Here is a 15,236-nt window from a genome sequence, read left to right on the forward strand (position 1 = left end):
AGCCGTAGCTTCCAAGGAAATACACACTACGTGACTTTTTTCTTCATTACTGTTAGCAAAAATGTCCTAGAGAGAACACTCCACGGTGCAAAAATCCTCCTCCAAAACTCAGGGGTGTGTGACAACTTGGTGTTTTACTCACCAAATTAAAAAAAAAATAAAAATTAAAGGAAACAGTAAAGAATGATAATTATTTCTGATGATTAAATAAGAGCTATAGCATCAGATTGTGTAGCTATAATGGCATCACCCAAACCATGCAGCTGATTTTAAAAACTATATATGCAGTGAAAATACCAATCTATGAAGGCACCATAATCTGTTCAAAGCACATAATACAATTAATAATTCTCCAGAACAACTTAATGAAGTAAAATTCTTCTTATGCATACACTTGATTTTGAAAATTGCAAAATGAGATGGAACATTTCATTGATCACAAGTGGCGAAAGTCATCTTTACACATGAACTCTGGTATTTATTTTAAAGACTTGGCTGCTACACAGGAATTTTAAGAACAAAAAGAAATGCTTTACCGCAGGAATATTTCAGACAAACAAACAAACAAACACTTTGGTCTTCCTGAGCTGTCCACACCCAGCAAATTACAAGGAAATTAGGAAGTTGCAGAGTTGGGAAAAATGTCACATCACAACACACTATTTGCATACAGAAGCTCTCCCTGAGTAGGGTGGTCTCCTGAGCAGTGGAGTAGCTCTGGTTTACTATAAACACAACAATCCTAGAACTATTTAAAATGGCACTTTATAGCTAAATAGGTAAAACAAAGATTTTACGTGTATCCTGTTCTAGTGCATTCTGCACACGCTACTTTGGACTGCTTAGCTGTGCCAGACAAGACTTTACCACTGAAAAATGTATGGTTTAATAGACTCTCCAATTTTAAAAAGAATTCCCCCAGCATTTGCGTAGCAGAACAGCTTCGATGCTCCTCCCAAATTCTCAGACCTACAGGCGATTACAGAAACAGCACAGCTGGGTAATGGAAGGAACACTGGAATACACGCGGGCACCTCCTGGAAATGGCCTACGAAGGAGAGTGCGCAGGTGGCCCCCTGGCCCTGTTAACTCCACACCACCTCCACCTCAAAAAGTAACAACATTACATATTTATACAGCGGGGAGAAGAAGGTGACTAGGCCCGCTATTGCCGGGCGCTTGACGGAAAACAGCCCGGGCTGGGCTGAGCTGGGCTTAAGCCTCGTGGAAGGCAGGAGAAGGTGAATGGCAGCGCTGGATGCACGGAGGGCTCCCCTCTACCCGGGCTGGGGTGGGCGGCAGCAGCCCCCAGGGTCCCGCACCCACCGCAGGACCTTCACACCCCGCAGGCACCCCCGCCCCGTCATCGCCCTCAGCCCCTCGCCCCTCACTGCCCGCCGCCCCTTCAGCCTCTCATCCCCTCTTCTCTGCCACCCTCACTCCCCCGGGCCGCACCCTGCTTGTCCCCGTCAACCCTGCAGCCCTCAGCCTTCATCCCCTTGAGCCTCTCATTTCCTTCCTTCCTCTCATTCCCCTTTACCCTCTCTTATCCCTTACTACCTTCATCCCTTTCATTCCTCGTCCCTCTCACCCCCTCCCTCCTTCATTCCCTCATCCCCTTATCCCCCTTCTTCATTCCCTCATCCCTCTTATTCCCTCACTCCTTCATCCCTTCATGCTCTCATGCCCTCATTCCCTCTCAGCCCTCTCATCTCCTCAGTCCCGATTCCCTGCCCCAACCCGCGCGCACGCGCAGCGCCCCCCCTCCCCCCCGCCCCCCGTCGCTCGCCCGGAGCGGCGGGGCCGCGCATGCGCGGCGGGCACGCGCCCTGAGCGGCGGGAGGAGGAGGAGGAGGAGGAGAAGAAGGAGGAAAAAGAGGAGGAAAAGGAAAAGGAGGAGGAGCGCACGGTACGTGAGGGGCGGTGAGCGGGGCTGGTACCTCCCGCTCTCCCCGACCCTGTCCGCCGGGGACCGGGAAGACCGAGGAGAGGAGGAAAAGAAAAAACCTGTGCGGGGCTTGCCTGGGCTCCAGCAGCCGGCCAGGCCCGTGCCCGAGCGTGACGGGCCCGTGCGGGTCGGCTCGGCGCTCTTTCTCAGAGTCTTGAGAAGGGGAGGTTGAGAGGGGATCCTTCAGTCCATACAAACATCTCCAAGGGGTGCCAGAGGATGGGACCAGGCCCTGCTCAGTGGTGCCGGTGCCAGGATGAGGAGAAAGGGCCATCAAATAAACCACAGCAAGTTCCACCCCAGCAGGAGGAAGAACTTCTCTCCATGGAGGGGCAGAGCCCTGGAACAGCTGCCCAGGGAGGGCCTGGAGTGTCCCTGCAGTCCCTGAGACATCCCAACCCCAGCCGGACACGTTCCTGTGTCACTGCTCCAGGGGACCCCGGCTGGGCAGGGGCTTGGGCTGGGTGAGCTCCAGAGGTTTCTTCCAGCCCCAGAGGTGCCGAGATTCGGTGGTTCTTCACAGCTGCCGATTTCCTGAAGTACACAGCTCTGCTTCAATCCTGTGAGGGAACTGTGCACTCACGTTTTTCAGTGAAGGCGGTTCAGGGCTGGGGCACTTGGGGAACTGCAGAAACACCTGCACTGTCTATTTCCTGCTTTTCCCCTTTCCTGGCATCGAAGAGGCACAGAGCAGCAGAGTCTAGGGTTAACTGGTGTTGGGAATAATGTGTTTCAAATGATAATAAATAATTTTTGTCGTGGGCAGACAGGATGATGATGTGGCTCACGGTCAGATACTGAAAAATAATGAGCATTGTGTGAGGTGCTGTGTCACTTGTATTTCTTGTTAAGAAGAGGTGTGATCTGGCTGTAATAGTTACAGGTTATTGTGGTAGCCACTGACAGGACAAGGGGAATGGCTTTAAACTGAAAGAGTAGGTTTAGAGTAGATAATGGGAAGAAATCCTTCCTTGTGAGGCTGGGGCACAGGGTGCCCAGAGGAGCTGTGGCTGCCCCTGGATCCCTGGCAGTGTCCAAGGCCAGGCTGACACTGAGGCTGGGAGCAGCCTGGGATAGTGGAAGGTGTCCTGGCCTTGGAACAAGATGAGCTTTATGGCTCCTTCCATCCAAACCATTCTGTGATTCAGTGGTTTGTTTGTTGTGCTGCAGTGCTGCCTGATGTCCACAAATATGTTAAACCAGCCCTGTTTATGACACATCCTCATTGGGATGGGAAGGGGGAGAGAGGGGGCAAGTAAAAGTGGCCAAATCCTCTGAGAAAAATTTTATCTTCAAAATCCTGTGAGAAAACTCTTTGAGGGACAGGGAAGGTTTTGAAGCTGTATTTTTTGGGCCACAGAGAGCTGCTTTGCACTACTCAGGAAATAGATGTTAAAAAGTGCAGCTCCAGGCTACCCAGTACAGGGAAGATACCACCATACTGGAATCAGTCCAGCAAAGAGCCCCAAAGATGATTAAGGGTGTTTGGTGTATGAACTAAAGCTGAGAGAGCTGGGATGAATCAGTCTGGAGAAGAGAAAGGTCAGTGGGATCTTTTAAATGTCCATAAATACGTGGTGGAAGGGATTAAAGAAGATGGAGCTAAACTTTCTTCTGTCAAGACAACACAAGAGCCAACAAACACAAACTGATAGCTAAATGCTTCCAGTTAAACAGAAGAAAAAATATTCCCTGCTATGGTAATTGAGCATTGACACAGGTTCCCTAAGAGAGTCTGTGGCATCTCCATCCTTGGAGACAATCAAAACCCAAATGGAAGCAATCCTGAGCAACCTGCTGCAGCTGACACTGCTGTGAGCAGGAGGAATGGACCAAAGGTCTCCAAATGTCTCTTCCAGCCTCAGCTGTTCTGCAGATCCATCACTCCCTGATGGAATTGAAGAAAAGTCTGTGTTTTATTTAAAGCAGTATTTTTTTCCTTATGCTTTGTTATTCTGCCAGCACTGACCTTCAGTTTGCTCTGCAGGTATCCTGTAGCATGGCAGGTGAGGAAGACTTCTTTTTGGAGGAGAAAAGATTCAAGCAGGACTGTGAAGACTTTGTTAAACATTCGCAGCAGATAGGAGACGGCTGGGAGTGGAGAACTAGCAAGGTAAAATAATCAGAGTGTTGACTTCTAGAAACTCTTGGTGGACTTTTTGAGCTGTTGACAACGACCACAAGTTGGGACATCCTTTAACAACACAGTAAACAATTTTTTTACACAGCTGGTCCAAGACCATCATTGTGCATAGGTGTGTTGGTGTGAGGGTTTAGGCCAGTGCGCCCTGAACAGGGCTGTGGATCTCTGAATCCTGGCCAATCTACCAAAAACCTTTTTCAGCAGTGGGCAGGACCAGACAATGAACGTGGTGTGACTGTGAAATTCAATCCCTCCTACTCTGGGCAGCTGCCTATGGTTTTATATCCCTGGTTTAACCCTTTAGGCTGAAATAGCACATAGCCTTTGTTCTAGATCCTCGGCTTAATATTTTTGTTACAATACCTGTCAGTTGCATACAGCAACCAGAAATATCTGCCAGTATTAATGATCAATTCTCATTATTTGCTGCTTCTCCATAACTTTCAAACCTCTACAATAATAATTACATATTGTTTCTAGGTCATTAATCAAAATTTTAGATAGCACAGGGCAAAGAGTAGTCCCAAGGTATCCCATTAGAATCACTTCTTTTATGATGATTTCCCCATTTTTAAGTTACACTTGAGATCTGTGAATTAAAAAGTTTTCATCCTATAGCATGTGTAAGATTAGTAAAAATCTTACACTGAAAAATTCTGTTTTCTTGGAGAAAAATGCTTTTACTCTATACGTTTTTTCATTTACTGAATTCTATATGACTTTTGTTATTTTGCTCAGGATAATGTCAAATTAATATGTGTATAGGTACAGAAATCAGTCAATATATGTATTATAGTGTATAAATATATATTGATACAGTATATAAAAATGTATTGATACAGTATGTGAAGATGTATTGATACATGCTGGCTTTCTCCAGCGTGTAAGTTTCCAGGTTTTGTTTTTTGTGTATTCTTTCTGTTGTAGAAAAATTCCTGCTCTTTTTTTTTTTTTTCCTTTTTTTTAAGAGTTTAATGGCTTTAGTGGTTTCCCATGATTTCATTCATTTTTTTGGAGAAAAGTCATGCTTTTTCCAATGTGTACCATCATTTCTACGTATGTAGTTGTACATTAATATTTGTAACCCATTCATCACAGATAATCAGAACTTCAGTAAAAGGGAGGACCTTGAACTTAGATTTGTTCTATTTCGGAGTTTTTAAAAGAGTGCAAATATTAGCCAAGTGTTACAATGCACCCTTTCTTACAGAAAACCATTTGAAACTTTAGATTTCAGTCCCAGGCTATATTTGTGAGGATTTATTCAACAAAGAAAGATGCTCTGAGCCTCTACTGGGAATTTAATACATGGGTCAAAGTTTAAACTTTCTGTGAAATAAGAAGCTTTGCTGGAAGTAGCAGAATGAGATAGATTTTTGTTCTCATATAAAAAAATTCTAAGAGGGTTGTTTTCTTTTTTTAATGGGCCAAGTTGGCGACTCTGTGATTTCAGTGTGTGATAAAAACCTGGCTATGGACACCATCCATATATAGTGTGGAGTCTGGGAAGAAAGCTTTTCCTCAACAAGATGTCTCATTGTCTTTTTTTTTTTTTTTTTTTTTTTTTTTTTTTTTTTTTTAAAGCCAGTATATGTGTTGTGAGTAGTTTGGGGCACTCTTAATTTTGCTGATGTAATGTGCTTGGATCCCATTCCTCATTCCTGACTCACGTGAATAGACCCATTGATAGCAGTGAGACCACACAAGTGAACCAGGCTGGTAGAACTGTGTTCCTGTGTTCCCGTGTTTTCTGTGGAGATTAAATTTAGATGATGAAATACTCATTGTTCTTGTGGAGCTGGCTCTTGGTGCATAAGCTCACATGGCCCAAGCAGAACCCTGTATTTATAGCTGTAAATGATTGTAGTGAAATGATGTAGTGATGTAGTGAAATGTTCCAAATGATGTTATTTTTATAATGTGTTTTCTTGGTTTCAGTTTTTTTTCCACTGGAAGAAAGCTGTATAAAAGCTCAGAGCACCTCGACTGCAGGAGCTGGTGGAGCTGAACCTGGGTGCTGCCGTTAGGGGTGAATGGTTAAATCTTGCTGTGGTGGTCGAAATTTAACTGAAGCAAACGAGGCCCTGTTTGCTCTCTGCTTTATGTTTGTTTCATATTTAGTGAGGTTAATCCAGGTAATCATACCAAAAGCTGCATTAGTTCCCTTTGGCTTTTGATACAGCTGCACTAGAAAGGGACTCCCTTTGCATGTTAGTGAGATCAAGGTTCTTTCTACAGCTTTGATTTATAGGGGTGTGGAGGTGTGCAGAGTACAAAACACTACAGAGTGCAGCAGGAGGGATGCTCCTCGTTCCTGCCTGCTCTGACACACAGCTACCAAGCACACAGACTGCTGGCTTCAGGTCTCCATCCGTTCATCCATCCATGCATGCATGCATGCATCCATCCATCCATCCATTTTTTTTCATGACACTCACAGAATGCAAAGGCTGTGAGGTTTGACTGCACTCTATTAGGGGGAAAAACTGGTTCAGGGAGGTGGAGGCTCTGTCCAGCCCTGCTCTGGCACAGCTCTCTGTGCCATGGGCATTTCACCTCTGTGGGTGTCTGCAGCTTTTCCTCTGCTGCTCTTCGTGGGACAAATACCTGTGCAGGGATCTTTCCTCCTGCTGGCTCTGTTGGGAAGCTCCACAAGGAGACACTTGAGAGAAACAAGGAGATGCCTGAGAGGGTGTTGAGAGTGAAAGAAATGGATTTTCTATCACCAATTTAGGCTTAGCTTTTCTTTCACCATTCTCTGGGTGCTGGGTTCCTCCTTTCACTGGCTGCATTTGTCTCTGTAGCCAGGACATGCAGGAAAGTTTGCTGGCTTCATGCTCTTAATGAGATTTATTGAGGAAATAAGGCATACAGTAGGTGAAGTGAGCAATGTAATTGTCTATAGTGTTATTCATGCTTAAAAATCAATGGAAAAAATACATGTAGAGAGCATTATCCTTTTTTTAATGTGTGAAACTTGATCAGAATGAAGTAAACAAGTAGCTCATAGTAGACTTTGGAGGTATGTATAATCTACTCTGTCTTTGGGAAGAGAGAATGATGTGTCAGCATAGAACCTGTGATGGATTAAAGGTCAAAATAAGTGGCATAAATTGTGTTGGCAATGATGAATTAACTGAAGAGTTAAATCATAGTTAAATTTGCAGTCTTGTCAAGTAATTTGATGCTATGTTAATGAATTTTGTAGCGAGACTGTTTTGAATAGAATCTTTTTTCATCAGATGTTGTGCATATGCTCTCTGTTTGTCTTAAATAAAATGTAATGAAACAGCTAATAAACCCCCAATTTATTTGTTTCTTTTGAAAAATAAATCCTCAACATGCAACTACTGTTCTTTGTGCTCTTTACATGCTTTCTCCCTTTCAGAGTGTATCTGTTATTAAACGTTTTCTCTCCTCTTGCTTCTAATTAGGAAAAATAAAATGTGCAGGTAGACAGGCCAGTAATGCAGGAAAGCTCCTACGACTTTCTCCTGCCGTTCTGGGATTGCATGTAACAACTATGAGCTGTATGGCCTGCGAGGCAGAATGATAAAGTAGCTGGGAGAAGGCACAGCTTTGTCTGTTTTCTCTTACGTTTGACCTCTGAGGTGATCAAGAGAAGGAAACAAGTTGTGATTCTGCATATATACATTCTGAAGTGGTTTGGTTTTGTTTTGTTTTCAGAACTTTGTAAAGTTGGAGGGGGAAACAGCAAAACCAAACCATCCTCACAAGAGTTGGGAAGTTAATCCTGGCATGAATGCACTGAAATAGATCAAAATCATTAATAACTCCTCATCTCTTCATCACCTTAGTGCACTGCCTTCCGTTCTTTGGCACTTATCCTGATCCCCAGGGTGCAGTTGTCTTACTCCATTAATAGCTGTATTAAACTTTATTTTTGCTGTTCAGGTCTTTGATTTCTTTCAACACCAAGAAATGGTGTAAACTATCTGTGAGAAGGTGCTGAGGAGCACTGCAGTCATCAGTGCCTATAAAAAGACTTGGAGCCTGTACCTAAATACCATGCTCTGTTTATTTTCTAGAACAGTGAAGACATTTACCATTTTGGTTACAGAAAACTTATTTTTTTTCTTTCTCTTTTTCTGAACACAGGACCTTGGTGATGGTTATCTTAGTAAGACACAATTCCAAGTAAGAAATAGACACATCCCACCGGACCTCAAGGAGAAGAACAATGATAACACTGAACACATGTTATTTGCACATGTAGAAGTAAGTACAGATTTTTGAATTTATGTGTTTAAATAAGTAATAAAATTAAAAAACTGTGCTAGTAAGTCCTTCCAGCAAGATTTCAGATCTGAAGCTACTAGTGGCTTTTAATTAGATATAGGAAGGCTAATTAATACACCTTATTGAGGTGTACAGCTGTATTGGTGATGAAAACTGGGAAGAAATGGAAAAGATTCCAGCATGCTTTATGTAGGTGTTCTCATAGGATAATATTTCTTAGAATTTTGATTCACTAACATTAAGGACACTTGTGTGTGTGTGTGTTTGGAAAAAGATTAACCATCAAGATTTATTTATCTTAGAGGTAAATGATAGTTAAAAGAATAAAGGAAACTTTGAGGTTAATACTCATTTGAAATGATATTTATGGAATAAGGCTTTTATACTCAGTGGCTACTTTTCTGTTGTGGAGCTGACTTAAAGACTGAGCCATTTTTTGAAACTGGTGGCGGGTAATGACGTGTTCCTGAAAGAGAATAAACGTCTTTCTTCTAGAAAATTAAAACTGTTCATTAAACTCTGGTTGGACTGATCTGAATAATTATTTGCTTGCTTGAGTCTGCATTAGACCTCCAGAATATTGACTAATCAGGATATAAATGACACAGGGATGGGATTCCCTCCCTTCCTACATTGTTACCATGAATAAGAAAATAAATTTTGGATTATAATAGACTGAAAGGAATGTATTCTGTATGCTATAAGCTGTTGAATAGGTGGATGTGGTATACTTTGCAGTTACCTTTTTCTGCAATTCCTTTCCTTTTTCCATCAGCACTCTGATTGCTTTTTTTTTTTCCCACTGAGACTCTGGTACATTTAAGACATTTCTGGTCTGAAATGAGTATTCTTTTGGCCTGGTTTCTGAAGGAAATGGCACTTAAAACAATTGTGCTATTACTCTGTGATACAGTCATTTCTACTGATTTTTGAGCTCACTCACAGGTTTCAGCTGCATTTTAAAGAGGGGTAGATATCCAAGTCATTTAATGAACAGCTGAGGCATTTTTCAAGGTTTTCTTTAAATTGTATTCTAGTATTTCGTAAAAAGAGGGCAAATATTAATGCTTCAGAGGTTGTTATTTAATTGTCATTAACAACAGTGTTTGTATACTTCAGTCTTGACTTGAAACAACAAATTACTGTTTATATTGAAAATTGCCTTTGATGATTGTGACCTTTTTTTTTTTTTTAAAAAAATGAATCAAGTCTTGGTTACAGAGTGCATTTTAAAAGAACATCTGTAAAAAGCTATTGAGTCTTTCTTCTGGAAAGAAGGTGTCAGTTATAGAAAATGTCATAAAACAAAAAAGACTTCAGAGTCTCTAACATACAGAAATGTTAAATATACTGAAATATTATGATAAATAATACACTGAAATAAGATTCCATGCCAAGCTTTGTGATTTATCAAGAGACTGAAGTGAGTAGTCCTTGAGATATTTTGAAAGATTTGTTTTGAACCACAGTAATGTGCGGGTTGGAAGGACCCCTTTGAGAAGGAACCTTTGTACCTGTCGTATAGGAGCAGTAAAGATGAAGAGTGAAGCAAGAGAAAGGTCTCAGAAAATTATGGAGGTTATAAGACCATAAGAAAAAGAATCAATTTCTTCTCCAAAATATTCCATGCCTAATAGAGCTGATGTCAAATTTACATTCTTCATTGAGCTGAAGGGTAACCAGGCTGTTAAAGTTATTTAATCTATCAAATAGGAAAATGAAATTTGCTGTGGATATGTAGAGTAAAGCTGTATGTTTAATACTAAGAAAGATGAAAATGGTGACTGTAAAGAGGTTACATTTTCTTAGGCACACTAGTTCCAGTGTAAGATATATGTTCTTTTTCACAGATATTGAGTGCTAGAGACCAATTCCACTCTAATAACAATCTGTTATTTAAATAGGTGTTAGGTTTGGGGTGGTTTTTTTTTTTTAGTTTTAATATATGTTGTACCCATAAATCACATGGTGTTACAGAATTACTGCAATCTGTTTAAATAAGTCATTGAAATACATTCTGATGAAAAGCAAAAGTTGTGGTCTTGGTAGAAATTAGAAGGATTTCTTCTGGCGGTATGCATTCAATATTTACTTTTTTTAATTAGTAGATTTTATTTTCATATATTTGGAGCTTAAAGAAGCTCTGAACAAGATATTAAATTTATTTGGTAGAAAAAGGCTATTGACTAATGGTTGTATATTTCACAATTTTCAGTTCCAGAATTACCGCTATGATCTTGATTTTTCTATATTGTATCTCTATTGTTTGTATCTTATTAGAATATTCCATTTGTCTAATCTGTCAAGGTGTGGTAGATACGATGCATGTGCATGTATTAGTATAATTAACGAGGAACAGTAAGAAAGGAAAAATACAGAAATTAAGATCTGAGTAACCAACATTCATTGTAAGGAACAATCAGTGTTGACAAAAATTTAAAAAAACTGTGCTGTGGAATATGTCAGGGCATAAGAAGCCAGAAGGTTTTTCTCTTCTCGTCCCGGAAATCCAGTTCAAAGGTTGGAAATAGAAGGTTAGTTTTGGCAGAGAGGGTGAAAATTTGGAGGAAAATCAGAAGACGGATTTTTGAAGTTGGGTGAAGTTGATTTAGAATAAATCATAAATATATCCTGTTGTATTGGGGTGTGGTTAGGATGTTAAATCTGCAGAGAGGCAAAATTATTATTGTCCTACTAATTTTTCATGTGTCTGTGAAGAGACACTGAAACCTAATGATATGATAAAAATACACAAATAGCCTGAAGTAACTTTATTCAAGTAGAAAATCAATTATCAGTTATCACAGTATCAAAAGTGTGCTAATCTTATGGGATCTACTGGAAACCTGACCAATTTACTTGGAGTTTGTTTCACCTCATTGGTTAGGGTGGACAGTTAGTGTTTCTAACTTTCCATCTCATTGATTTGTGTCTAAATATCAGGAGCCTTCCTGGGGAAGGAGCGATGAATAACTTTGTATTCTGGTCTTTTCCACAAAGCAGTCTGTATTATGTGCTGGTTCCTTTTATGTAAGTTGTGTTTTCATCTGAAAACCAAGAATAAAATTCTATGTGGGTTTCTTTCTGCTTATTTTAGATATCTGCAATATAGAGCTTGTCACTTAAATCTTTGTTTCAGCCTGAGGAGGTAAAAAAGAATTTTTGGGTATAAATCAGTTGACCTATTTTAGGTGTCTCCTCTAAGAGAGGATGAGTCTAGAAGTTTGTGCTTTTCCTCAGGGGTGATCAAGGTTAAGCTTCATGGCTGTAGATGCTTGCATATTATCATGTGAGTCCCATTCAGTGGAAAGTGGCTTGGGGCTCCTCAAAGCACTGGGAATTTGTGCTGGTGACTTCACTGGGGCTGAGATTTCACGTTGATGGTGAAGCTCATATTTACATGAGGCTTGTGTTTTCTAAAGTATCAGCTTAAAGACAATTTAAGGAAGTTTGTCTTTTTATACTTGGCAGTATCTCAGTCAAACTGTTTATCCTAATGAGGTGCCTGGGGATCCTGTCTTAGGCAGACCCTACTTTTCCATTTTCCCATCCTCCTAGAAAAGGATTCACACTGTTCTTCTGGGATGCAATCCTCTTTTTTTTTTTTTTTTTTTCCCTGGATTTAGTTTAAACAAGATGTTGATTTCAACACTCTGATTGGTAAACAGAAACTACTAATGCCATTGTGACTGATGATAAACTTTAGGCCAAGTGGTGTCCTAGACCCTTCTGACCAGTGAGATTGGATTCAGTCCCTTGGATATGAGCTGAGGAGTCATAAACCTTTTAGAGTCTCTTCCAAAAGAATAAAAATAGCCAGAGATGCAAAGCAAGGGACAGATAGGAACACACAGGCGCCATTTGAAAATTTTTAAGTTGCCATTTTGTTCTGGTTAAATTTTTATTGAATCAGTTGTTGTCTTTCTGAGCTGTTCTGACTTTATGCCAGCTGAGTGTCATCTGTACTTTTCCACAGACAGCATAAATCTTGTGTAACTATCATAAAGTGTTCTGGCTAATTCAACAACAACCTTCAGTATGTATTCTTTCTTGATCCAAATCAAATCTGTCCTCCCAGGACATCTGTCAGGGTCTTTATCAGAGCACATGGGACTGTATCTTCTTTTCTAACAGTTCTCTAGAACCATTACATACATTATTGCATGAATTGTTGATAAGGTGAAAAATACTGTGCAAGATTCAAAGTGAGGGTAGTTCTCCTGCCTCAAAGAGCTTATACTCTAAATGAGTAAAATGGGAAAACCTGGATTCACTTTATGCATTCTTTTTGTTTGTTATTCAAATAGCCCAAGGGAAGCAATAACTTGGAGTAATAATTCTCAGTGTGTGGTGTGTCTCAGCTCCTCTGGGTATTGCAGAAATGAGTCAGCATGGAATCATTCCTGGAGCTGGAGCCACTGCCACTTTATAAAGGAGTGGGCAGGTTGGGAATGCTGAAGGTCTGTCCATACCTGATACTGCCTTTGGAAAATGAGCACTGAGCCCTAGCAAACATGCTGATGAAGTTATGCATTTGCTGTATTGTGGGCTCCACCTTTGTTGGCCGCTGTTCATGAGAGTTGGTGAGGATCTGCCTGATGGGGGATGTAGAAATGAGTCTGACGTCTTTCTTAAACATTGTTATTCCATAATTTTCTGTTCAGCTGTACTTTTAAGTTTGTAGCAAATAGAAAATGACAATTTTTAGCAATTATTAATATTTTTTTCTCTAAACAAATCCAGTATTTTTACAATTAGGAACATCTCCTTTTTCTTTTTTTTTTTTTTTTTTTTTGTGCAAAAATAAATAAGATGAATGCCGTGTAAACATTTGCATAACCACAGTATTTTTTGGATGGTTAAGTGAAAACCCAGCAAACAGTGCTTAAGGAGAAAAATGTAAATACGTTTAATGGAATCCAGCATTCACTGCAGGAAATAATGGAAGTACCTTAGTGAAGAGGGAGAAAATCAAGTATTGCATACCTAAAACATCAGTTTGTAGTAAATGTGTCAGGCTCAAGAGCAGTGAAGTCACTCGTGTACCAGCACTGTTTTCACATGCCACATCACCGAAATGAAACCCAAATGGAGACCTGTAAAAAATAAATCAATAAATCACTTATGCTGAAGAGTTCTAAAGTGTATTGCAAAATGCAGTGAAGATCCTTGTGATTTTGCTTAAAAATCTATTAATCTGAAAGTGGAATTAGCCTTTATTAAACCACAGGAAAATATTCCAGTGTGGATTTTATTAACTGTTGTCTACATGGAAAGGCTTGGCAAAATAACGACATTGTTTAGAAATATCAAGGCTGGAAGGAACTTTGGTGTGGACAATTACATCCCTTCCATGAGCTAGAGAGCCCTCAGTAAAAGAAGAATGCCTCAGACAGAAGCCACCTGAGTCCCAGCCCTCCTTTAGGGCTCCTTCTGTGATGGGATGCCTGAGTCTTCAAGGAGGAGGTTTAAATGCTTCTGCTCCTGTAAAGTTCTGGAGGCATGGGAAGGTTTTGTCTCCCACACACAGACCTTTGTGCATCATTTTCTGCATGTCGCATTGGAATCCTGGCAGATCTTGTTAGCAGTAGTTACATTTAGTTTCCAACAGCTTTGATGACATGCTGTTGGCTTGACTGTTGTTGAGGGTGGTGGGACCCTAATCTGAATTCTCTATCTTGCGCATTCTTTGATAGCTGTTCTGTTTTACCCGCTAATAACTTTCCACAAATCTCAGGAAATATATCAAAAAACAAGAATATAAACTAATTATGATGCTTTTGGGAGAGCTGAAGGAGCACTTTTTATGACCTCAAAAAGTGATTCATTTTCTGTTTAGATGTTAGCATGGAGTGATTTCAACTTTTTATCTGCCTTCTTGGTATTCAGAACTGTCACTTAATATTAGCAAATAAATGCTACATCAGACACAGGAAAAGATGCTCTAATTCAGGTTTGGTAACTGAATGTGACCGTTTAGTTGGAGTTACCCTGGTTGAAGGCATGATGTCATTCCAGCAGAATGTCTTTCTTCTGCAGTAAATAAACCTTCATTTCCTGCAGAGCATGCACTAAGGCTGTGGGAAGTGAAGGTGATTTTCCCGGAATTTGAACTTTGAGAGAGTAGTAATGCCAGTGACAAAACTATTTATAAGCTCACTCTTGTCCTGGTGATCCTGTGTTTTAGATATTAAAAAGGGGAATTTTGTTGTTTTGTTTCCATTTAGTGCTTTTTCTCATGATGTCTGGAAAGGTGTTTTGAAAAATCTGTGCGGTTCTTTTAGAGTATCTAGACAAGATCAAAATCAGAGTAAAGTATTTACACTTCTTTAATTCTTCAAGTTAAAATATAATTAAGTAATTCTGGTTTAATGTCATAAATGTACATTCTGGTGGGGTTTCTCTGTACAGTAAGTCATTATTATGAGGTTGTAAAAAATAGTTTTTAAAAATTGTGCCAGAACAGACTTGAACTGTGGTTGTCCTCACATGGTAAATTGTGTTAATTTACCCTAGAACTGTGTGTAATTGCATATACAGCATCAGTATCAGAGATATGTGGACTGTGTGCTTCCCCTCTCAACTTTCTGGATTAGTATGATTTTTTTACAAGTCTTGATGACTCTTCCATCAAATGTTTTGATGCTTGGCATGCCCTGATAGCTGGGAAAACATAAAGAGATCCCAGCTTCTGTAGTTTTATCAATGAAAAGGTTTGTGAGAAATGAAAATCTGTTTTTCTGTTTCCAATTAAAAAATATTACTGCTGTGGTCTTAGTAGGAGAGACACTTTTGAAAAAAGACATTTTTCCTTTGTTGTGTTGTTCACCCCCTCTCTCTCCCTCTTTTTTTCTCTCCTCCAAAAAATGTTCAGAATGAGCTGCC

General features: G+C 40.3%; 1 protein-coding gene across 1 annotated transcript in view; it reads left to right on the plus strand.

The window, feature by feature from the left end:
- Window positions 1-1,803: 1,803 nt before the first annotated feature.
- Window positions 1,804-15,236, plus strand: part of ATG10 (autophagy related 10) — a 59,741-nt gene continuing 46,308 nt past the window's right edge. The window contains exons 1-3 of the mRNA XM_063422708.1: window positions 1,804-1,909; window positions 3,936-4,061; window positions 8,211-8,330. Of these exons, the coding sequence (XP_063278778.1) occupies window positions 3,948-4,061; window positions 8,211-8,330 (234 nt within the window). The 5' untranslated portion in view covers window positions 1,804-1,909; window positions 3,936-3,947. The remainder of the gene's footprint in view (window positions 1,910-3,935; window positions 4,062-8,210; window positions 8,331-15,236) is intronic.

The sequence above is a fragment of the Prinia subflava genome, chromosome Z (assembly GCF_021018805.1).
Source record: "Prinia subflava isolate CZ2003 ecotype Zambia chromosome Z, Cam_Psub_1.2, whole genome shotgun sequence".
NCBI lineage: Eukaryota > Metazoa > Chordata > Aves > Passeriformes > Cisticolidae > Prinia > Prinia subflava.